Here is a 10,636-nt window from a genome sequence, read left to right on the forward strand (position 1 = left end):
AACATGAAAACTTGCTATGGTTTTGTGACGGGTGTTTATTAAAATTGAAAACATTTAAAGAAAACCCAGCACCAACGGCAGATATTGTGAATGCAATGAAAAATGTACTCACTGATTCATTAGCTGAATTGAAGGTTGAATTGCAGGAGACTAAGCAATTAGCGGTATCACTGAATGAAAAGGTACAATCGAGCAGCACTAGTAGTTTAAATCTGACCCGACCCGTTTGGCCAAACTTGAAACGTCCTCGTGAAATTTCTGCAAGGGAAATACCGAGATCTCGTCCGACGGCTATTCTCGTTGGTGGTACGAAACCCATCGAAAAAGCAGATATGATTGTCCAAACTGTTGCTAAGCCGCCAGAGAAATTTTGGATTTACGTCTCCAGAATTGCACCTCACGTGACCGAACAGGATGTAGCCAAGTTAGTGAAAGATTGCCTAAAGACTGACCAGCCAATAGATGTGAAAAAACTTGTGCGTAGAGACGCCGACCTTACTCAACTGGCATTTATATCCTTCAAAGTTGGAGTCGATAACAAGTTGAAGGAAACTGCTCTTGATCCATCCGTCTGGCCGAAAGGAATATTCTTCCGGGAATTTGAAAATATCCGTACGGAACGGGATTTTTGGGGGCCTTCCAAAACCCCTCGAATCGACGGGAAATCATCACCTGCTGTCCCACCGCCCACCCCATTTATCACCCCTTGTCAGTAAGAAACGAGTCCAGTCTAGATGCTTCTTCCATTTCATTGATGACAACATTGCTTCGACAACGGAACGCACGATAAATAGCATAATGGAAGACCCTAAGCCCTCCGACACAGTCGTGCGTTGCAGTTATCATCCTGACACTGAAAGTTCCCGCCTGCAAAGTCGTTCCGTTCCTGTGTCCGGAAATGGCGAGGGGTTCTTCCAACTTGCTCGATCAGAACGCACGTCTTCAGACACTACGGGAACTTCAGCTTTATCCGATCCAGCCGAGTCTTCTGCTACCCTTCACCAACCGAGTCATTCTAATCCAGTGAGTGATACTGGGGCAGAGGGCTCCCGGCCTGCTTCTACTGGACCAAATGGATAGCGCAAAGATGACGACGACGCCGCTACTTCTCTGCGATTTTACTACCAGAATGTCAGAGGGTTAAAGTCTAAAATTGTCGAGTTTTTTCTAGCTTGTATCGACCAGGACTATGACGTTATCATGCTAGTAGAATCTTGGCTCGACGACAGAATCAATTCCGTACAACTATTTGTGCAATCAGTACGCTGTTTACCGAATGGATCGAAACCCTTTAAACAGTGTCCGTAGGGTTGGTGGCGGTGTTGTAATTGCCGTCAGAAAGTGTTTTGACTCAACCTATTGCGAAGTTGCCCATTCCGCTGGTCTAGAACAGATATTCGTTCCAATTCGACTAAGAAACAGACATCTATTTGTTGGATGCTTCTACTTACCCCCGGATAAACATGCCGATCTTGAGGTTATTCAAGCACATGTGGATTGTATTGAAAGGGTTCACCAAGTTTCAAATGTTGATGATACAATAATTGTGGCCGGTGACTATAATCAGCCTAATTTGAAGTGGAAATTTTCGCAGCATAACTATTTGTATGTTGATGCAGCCAATACTCTTTCCAGAGGACGTAATGAAGCAATGGTTCAAGAAATACTACTTGATGGTGTAGCTAGATGCAATCTTTTACAGATTAATGGCATTTCTAATCCTTATGGGCGATATCTCGACCTCGTATTCATCAGCAAAACAGCTAGTTACGCTGTCCCGTCTCGCGCCATTGACCCTCTAGTTCCACTTGACGAATATCCTTACTAGTCCTAAGCCCCCGATCGACCCAGTCAAATTATATTTCGGAGGCAATTTTCGGAGACATATGTGACAGCTGTGATAGATAAGGATGAGCCCCAGAAACATTCATCTACTGATTATTAGAGATCCTTGCACTGGCTTTATTCTTAAACGGAATAAAAGCACTTTCTGAACAACGCAATAATCAAATTTGATAAATTTTTACTCCCATTCCCATCCCCAGTATTTTGATGATGCATACCCACATTCAAAAGTAAAAGTGATCACTGTTCATTAGTTGATTAGTTAAAAAGTCCTACACCACGTCAAGGCTCAGTTTTCTCGTAGGGGAAAGATACGTGTGAAAAGAAACTGAACAAAAACAGCAGACGGGGAACTAAAAACCCTAAATCAAAAGTTGGAAACAGAAAATGGAAAGTAGCGTAAAAAAGCAGAAAACAAAAATTTAAAATGGAAATGAAAAAATAGGCTTCGGAAACGAAAGCTAAAAATTAGCCCAAAATCTAAAATCAAAAACAAAAATCAGGAAACAAAAAATAAAACGTAAGAAGCAAGGAGATTAATTGGGAAAATTAATCAAAGGGCTATAACCCTTATATTAATTCCTTGTAGTTTGTCTTTCAGTTCACCTAGTTTATCCTGCAGTAAAAGTTTCGTTTTGATTACAAATAGAGCTATAACTTTGCTGCGTATAAATCTGTATAACCTACATAGTTCGAACGTAACATACTATTAATATCTGCAACGACGGTTATTGCTTGTATACCGGTCCACGGGAAGAGAATCTACCGGAAGATCTTCCCCGCTTGTGCCATATGTACGTATGTAGCAAAGTAAAGCATTGACATAGTGTATGTATGCTCATATCCCAAACGATTGAACGATAAAGTTTCACTTTCCGGCATATTCGGCACGTCAGAACCGTTCCGGTGTACAAGTTACAAGTTACGGCTATAACATGCGGCCTTCTGGCTTGCCAGGACGGTGGGTGGATGGGTGGACCTTTGTGGGCGATATGTGCCTAAAATAGGTTTCTTTTTGTGGGTGCCACAATGGGGTGTTCCGTGACGCCACATCGATTTTCGACGACCAAGGAGAATTCCGTTGAAGCCGCAACGTGACGACTTTATTGGCGCTGCCCGCCAGCCCCGATAAGGAGAAACGGCCTTTCAGTGCTTTCGTGTGTGGGAAACGGTTTCCCACTGTCAGTAAAAGTAGCTGCTTTGCAGTTGTGGGATTTGTTGGAGGCCGCTACCAGTTGAGAAGATTGTTGGTTGGATTAATTGCGAGAATGGAGAGGATATTTTTAAAATAATGATCTGAATGATTAACAGTTCAACAATATTTTTAGGTTAGGCTTTATCACTGACAGCTGCGTATCTGTTTCGTCCGTCCTTCAGCAGCCAATAATATGATAATGCCGTTTGTCGACAGCGTAATCTGCTCTCGGGTAATTAATGATTGATGATAAAAGCATCGGTCTTGTGATTCTGAATGACGCTTTCCGTGCCGTTGTGTTTCCACACGTTTTTGTGAGTGATATGTTTCGACTACACTGTCTGAATAACAGCAGACGACGGAGGACGGAGGTTGATCAAGAAAAACAAAGCCAAGGTTAAAGCCATTGTGTTGTTAGTAATGGGTCGATTTGCTACGTAAAAAGTTCCTTTCAACGGCGATAAATGACGACCCTCCCTGCTTGTGCATATATCATAAATCAGTCCTTTTTGCGCTAGAAGGCTTCTTCTCGTGGCAATAAATTTTGAACTTTTTTTGTCTTTGTTCCCTTGGTTATTTAGGGTAATTACTCTGCCTGAGGATATACGTATTGTTACATACAATGGATCAGCGGAACAGAGTGTAAAAAATGTTTGAAAACTCGCCTAGCCTGTTCTAGCGGCTGATGGAGTGTTGTACAATTTTGCACAATAGAAATCGAAAAAAAGAGACACACTCATATATTAATACCACAAAGTTGGGATATTTTTTCATTCCACTAATATGATAGATCATTTTAATTCAAAAAAGCGAAAAATTGAACTTTGAGTCATAATATTGAATGAAAATGATATCCTTCGGATGCTTTTGGGTAGCCTTGTAAGTCTGCTGAAAAAGTATATTAGAAAAACATCAAGCCGACGATGATGGCGTTATAAACAAGGCTGTTCTCAGACCAACTTTCTTATTGTGACGGCGAATAGCAAAATATTGCGCTTTTTTTCGAAGTGAGAATGAATGTGACTGGTCCAGTGATTAGACAGTACGAGTATGTTGACGGTAAGACGAAAATAATGCAGGATCGTACTCTCCGTTTGTCAATTACGTCGGAGGGTACTCGACTTATATGACAAGCTGACGGCAGAAAAACTGCGGATTACGGTTATTAACGCAGGAAATACACTTCATCACATTCTAGAACAGCCTTATTACCGAGAAGCATGTCTTATCATATGACTTTTATCCACAATTTAATTTATTTTAGGCAACTTGAATTTGAGCCAGAATTTCTCTCAATGTTTTATTACCAAAAAATAAAATCGAGCAAATTTCGTCAATCTGTCCAGTCTCAAAATTTGTAGATCAAATTTCCAGCTTCCGATCATAAATAATCCTTGGTTGCCACCAAGCACAGCCGACTCAAATACTGAACGCCGGACTCCCTCCTAAAAGAAGAAACAATCCAGAAGTTTGATCCGGAAGCAAAATAAAGCTGGAGGCAATTTTTCAACTGTAACCTTTTGGGGCGCAAAGAAAAAAAATTGGATCCGAATTCTTCCGGTACAGTGCGCTTACCGCGAAACACCGGACATAAACTGAAGGAGACACATTGTTAGTCACCCGAGTGAAAGAAAAAAAAATCGTCACGCTTATTGGCACACGGTAAAAAGCAGCACGGGAACGTTCCGAGCTGGAGCAACGAGCCGCAGACCGACAGCTAACCAAACCGTTTGAAAACACAAACAAGCTATTTGCAACTTGTTCTCCCCCCTTTGCATCTGGTTTTATTCTCTTTATCTTCGGGAAAACACTCATCAATGTTGGCTTTTCCTCGGAATTGTCCCCGGCTGCCGGCTGATTGGGTGACGGGACATTTTTTTTTTGCTCCTCAGTCGTCCGCTTTTGTTTCTCCGCTCTGCCCGCAGTCAAATTCGATTCGATTGTTTCTTTCCTTCCCAGCGGCAGCCCAGAGGGTGGCGGATGGATTTCGAATTTTCGCATGAAATTTGAAATGCAATCGATCAAGAAAGACCGATTTCGGTTCCGATTCCGGGAAGCTACTTTTTCATGGTTGCTGCTGCCTTCCTGTGTGTTGTTATGCTAGGAAAATTGTTTTCCCCGCCGGATAATGGGGGCCAAATAGAATATGCCGATTAGCTGCTTTTTCTTTTTTTTTGCCAGAGGTGGTTCGATGATGGAGATGAATTCATTTAAAAAGTTGAACAATGCCAGGGGGGTACCGCTTAATGGAACAAATGTGTGACTCCATTATCAATGCGTTCCCGCTGTTATTTTTTCAATGGAGTTGCCTGGTTTTGTTTAACTTCATTCTCTGAAATAATTTCATTCTATTCTTTTTCGTTTTTATTTGGTTTCTGTGAAACAATTATAAACAGTTGCAAACTCGATTAATAGAGTTAATTAATAGAGCACCTATCGCAGTCCGTGATTATTGACTGGGCATGAGACGTTTTATGGAATGATAATAGAAATATTGAGTAGTTTTTCGGAAAGGAAATTTGAGACAGGCAAAGTATACGACAATGATTTCTGAATACTTCACTCTAAAATTCGAACTGGGGAAGTTTCTGAATATAAAAACAAAATACAAAATACAAAAAGAAAACAGAATTGCGCTTCAACATATCCATCAGTGTAAAATTGACAGTTTTCCGTTGTCAGATTGGGCTGACGGATGCGCTGCCGCATCATTCTATCTGGTCATAAGAATGGTTGTTGGCTCTTGATGACGAAGTGGATCGAAAATGATAAAAAGGACGAGTAGCTCTGATGTTCAATTTCGGGTCAATATTGGCCCTATTTAGGTACATACTATTTTGATCCAATTTTAGTTCAAGTTGAAGTCAATTTTTGGTACAATGATGGTCTGATTTGCATTCAGTTTTGGTATTCTAGTTTAATTTTGTCCCAATTATGGTCCACAGCCGACTAATTTTGATTTATTTTTGGCGTAATTTTATTCCAAATTTGATCTTATTTTGCTCCTACTTTGGTCCAACTTTGGTCTGGTGTGGGTCCAATTGTGGTCCAATTTTAGTCCGATGTTGGTACAACTTTAGACCACTTTAGGTATTATTGTTGTCTAACTGTGATTCAATTTTGGTCCGATTACGATTAATTTTCAATTCTGAATCTACAATTTCCAATCTTTTTGGTTTTTGGTCTAAATTAAATTCAACTTTGCTCCATTATTGTCGGTCCACTTTGAATCTAATTTTATTCTTACTTTGGTCCAATTTTAGTTCGATTTTGGTTCAACTATGGTCTAGTTTGGTTCAACTTTGATTCGATTTGTGTTCAATTTAGATTCGATTCTTGTCCGATTTTGGTTTGGTAATTTTGCTACGATTTTCATCTAATTTTGGTCCAAATGTCCAATTCTGGGCTTACTTTGAACCAATTGTGGTTTGATCGTGGTTCATTCTCGATTCAGCTTTGGTTCAATTTTGGGTCAATATTGGTCCTATTTAAGTCCTATTTTGGTCCACTTTTAGTACAACTTCAAGTCCATTTTTGGTACAATGATGGCTTGATTTTCATTCAGTTTTGGTATTCTAGTTTAATTTTGTACCAATTATGGTCCACTTGCGTTTAATTTTGATTTATTTTTAGTGCAATTTTGGTTTTATTTTGCTTCTGCTTTAGCACAACTTTGATCCGGTGTTGGTCCCATTGTGGTTCAAATTTAATCTAATATTGGCCAACTTTGTTCCACTTTGGGTATTTTTTTTTGTCTAACTTTGGTTCAATTTTGGTCCGATTTCGATTCAACTACGGTTTAATTTGGGCCAACTTTGATTCGATGTTTGTCCAATTTTTTATCCAGTTTTTGACTTTTGACTTTTGACTTTTGACTTTTGACTTTTGACTTTTTTTTGACTTTTGACTTTTTACTTTTTACTTTTACTTTTTACTTTTTACTTTTTACTTTTTACTTTTTACTTTTTACTTTTTACTTTTTACTTTTTACTTTTTACTTTTTACTTTTTACTTTTTACTTTTTACTTTTTACTTTTTACTTTTTACTTTTTACTTTTTACTTTTTACTTTTTACTTTTTACTTTTTACTTTTTACTTTTTACTTTTTACTTTTTACTTTTTACTTTTTACTTTTTACTTTTTACTTTTTACTTTTTACTTTTTACTTTTTACTTTTTACTTTTTACTTTTTACTTTTTACTTTTTACTTTTTACTTTTTACTTTTTACTTTTTACTTTTTACTTTTTACTTTTTACTTTTTACTTTTTACTTTTTACTTTTTACTTTTTACTTTTTACTTTTTACTTTTTACTTTTTACTTTTTACTTTTTACTTTTTACTTTTTACTTTTTACTTTTTACTTTTTACTTACTCAAAATTTCCATATCTGTATCAAGAATTTATAGCCGTTTTTCTAGTGAAACTCGTCCATTAGCATATTCGGTATTGGCGCAATGTATGTTGGAAAATGTTCCACTCGTATTTTGCAATTAAATAGAAGGCTCATAATTAACAGCTAGGGTTAATTAGTTGTGCAACAAGTGTGCTATGTGAAGTACTGAAATGTCGTTCACGTCGGTGCTATGATTAAGCGACGGAATTAGTTATTCCCCAGCAGCTTTAAAAAATTAAGAACGGTTAGGTGAGAATAAAGTCTGCAATAAGGATAGGGTGACCAAATTTTTTTCCGAGCTTCTATAGTTTCTGAAAAGGTGGCATTGAAAAAGAATAATGGTTAGAAACATTGGATGCGTAGTACAACCGTGCAGACCAGCCTAATTTTAATCGCCACAAAAAGGTTTTGCGTTAATCCCGTAACGACCCTTACCCGGAAGATCCTTTCGCGTGAATCAATTACACTTTTAATGAGTTTCGAGCATTCCTTCTAATTATCCTTTACGCTTACAGTTATGTTTTCACCGGATCTGCGTGGTTTTGGTTTGGCACTAACTCAGCCTGGGGGTCGCTGCCCGGAATGCAACTAATTTTGCTCGTGTTGGTATTAATTTTGTGCTGGCTTTTTTTTGCTGCTAAACGGTTCAGCCAGAACAGCCGTAAAACGTTCCCTCCTATAATGTGTTTATCTCACGGAACAGAGCATCCGTAAGCCTCTAACGCCAGGGAACATAAAATGTTACCCACCGAGGAGCATATTTCATTGGAATTCTAATGCAGCCAGTCGTCTGATGTTATTCTCCTGAGGCAGGCAAGCAGCAAAATTAAATTAAAGTTGGTACACGGTGGCGGCAGCAGCAGTAGTAGCAACAGCAGTTCCGGACATGACCTGGGCTTGGCTTGGCTCGTTTCATGTTTTGAAAATATTTAAAACACACGCATGTCTGCAGCCTGACCGGCCCAGGAAATCGGACGGCAAAAGAATGAGAATGTTCCTGCGACTGCGACATAAACGGAACTCCATTAGCATTTTCATATCCTCCCTTCCGATTAACACATTTACTATCAAACTGGGAGCGATCCCAGGGAAAAGGTTGCCGTTTTACTGCTGCATATCGTATCGGTCGGTGTTAAGCTCAGGTCCGTCAGAAGGAACGGCAACCGAACGACTTTGCACCTTAGGTTTCCGGCCGTTGCAGCAGCTCGACAGATTGAAAAGAAATGAAATTGAGTCGACAGAGTGAAACCCCCTGTAAAATTGCTTAAACTGATTAACTGGGGATTCAATTTAATTCGAATTTCAATATCCGCTTGGAGCCATCATTTCATAAACTGTGCGGTAGATAATAAAAGTTTTAATAAATTTATGATTCGGTTCCGAATCTATCATATTAATAAATAATAAATGTTCTAATTCATCTGCTAGTGCCATGATTGGACTGTATTATTCATTAGGATACTGATCGTGAGTGACGTGGATTCCAACCCACAAAACCCCAAAACCCAATGTCAGCCCACTTCAGCATGAAACTTATTTCGCACCGTGAAGCCCCTCTAAGCCTTTGCTAACACCGGGTTTCTACGTCGTAAAATCTCCATGTGAAACTTTCTCTGCCCCAAATCGATACCCGAACCCGTCCGTACCGGGCGGGAAATCCTTCTTCGGAAAGAAACCCTGGCTTAGGCTGGGCTTCAGCCAGCCAGCCATCGTTTCGGGTTGTAATTAAACGTCGTTCTGCCGGAAAGAAACCCCGAGAAAAGATAAGACAGAATAAGCCAATTATAGCGAGCAGTGTAAACAACACAACGATGGCAGCAAACCGGCCGCCGCGTGTCATCGGTTTGATTTTCTGATTGAGGATGGAAAGGGATCCCGCTGACCCAGTTCGCGGAAGGAAAGGAAAACTATTAGACGGTGTCCAAAAATAGAATTCCGCATGACACGCTACGAGGCGGCGAGGTAGTTGCATGTGTGTCTTTGTTTACGCTTTGATTGTTTCAACAGAAATAAAATACAATGTAAGAGTTTTGGTGGAAAACCCACCCTCGCAAGGTGATAATAAGTGCCACTAATTACACACGGTAAGTATTAAAAATTAACCCATGATCAACATAAAATAAATTATTATCCTTCTCTTCCGTACTTTCAACTCTAACCTCCATTAGTTGAGGTAAGCAAGCAAACGGTAGTAAAAGTTGTGATTGATGATAATCCTGTTTTCCACCAGACAATGTATACCTTTGATCCCGGATAAGAACCGACAGGCGGGCGGATCAGGTGGAAAACAGACAACTGCACTCAACTACAACAGTGGAAGTGTCCAGCAAAGGATTACTGCTGGCCGGCAGCACTGTTTACGATATACACACCGAAGGAATGGCATGGTACTTTGGTCAGATAGGTACTTACTGTGTCCACTTTTCTTGCCGTTGGATTTGCTCTTGTTTTTCCTCGGATAGAGATGGATTTTGCTTTGTCCACAGCCCATTTTGTTTCTTCTCTGGAGAGACTGCTCAAGGGATGTGCAGTAATTTGAAAATTGGCCGTCTGCTCGTTCGGTGTTCGGTTGTCTTGCTCTAGCGAACTAAACCTCCGAATCCAGTCGCAATGCTGCGGTAAACACACAGTCGTTAATGCGGGTCACTGTTGCTTCGCACACTGATTTTTTCCTCTATCACTCCCTCGCCCCTCACTGAACACTAATCCAATTTCTCTTCTTATTGCGACTAATGGCTTTGAGCTCCACCTGCTCTTGCTCTCATGCTCTAACTAATTGATCTATTCCGCACCGCGTCACGGAATCCACTTCTCACCAAAACATAAATCACTCATAAATCTTCATTTCCCGGTTCGTCCCGCACGTGTCAATTAACCACCACCAGACCCCAGCACCTACACCACCTGCAGACGTGCGTGGGAGAGCAGCTATGCTGGAAAACACACGGCTATCTATCGAGACGGCAATTCGGGGTCTACTGAGTGGAATCGTGACCCCGACGATGCTCTGTCGTGACGAGCTGCACAGCTGCACCACACCGACCGACCGATTCGACCGACCGTGTTGAACCGCAAACGATTGTTGTCCAATTGGAGGTTGACAACGCCGGCCTGAAATGTTGACCTGGAAAGAAAGATAGAACGAGAAAGGCTGTGATGTATATGCATTCGCTGCCTGAAACTGTCGGTGAGTTATTACGTT

General features: G+C 40.3%; 1 protein-coding gene across 1 annotated transcript in view; it reads right to left on the reverse strand.

Annotated features, from left to right (window-relative positions):
• LOC128738854 (putative uncharacterized protein DDB_G0271606) overlaps positions 1–9,925 on the reverse strand; it is a 173,579-nt gene extending 163,654 nt beyond the window's left edge. The window contains 1 exon segment of the mRNA XM_053834298.1: positions 9,847–9,925. Coding sequence (XP_053690273.1) covers positions 9,847–9,925 — 79 coding nt within the window.
• Between the last annotated feature and the right edge of the window lie 711 nt (positions 9,926–10,636).

The sequence above is a fragment of the Sabethes cyaneus genome, chromosome 2 (assembly GCF_943734655.1).
Source record: "Sabethes cyaneus chromosome 2, idSabCyanKW18_F2, whole genome shotgun sequence".
NCBI lineage: Eukaryota > Metazoa > Arthropoda > Insecta > Diptera > Culicidae > Sabethes > Sabethes cyaneus.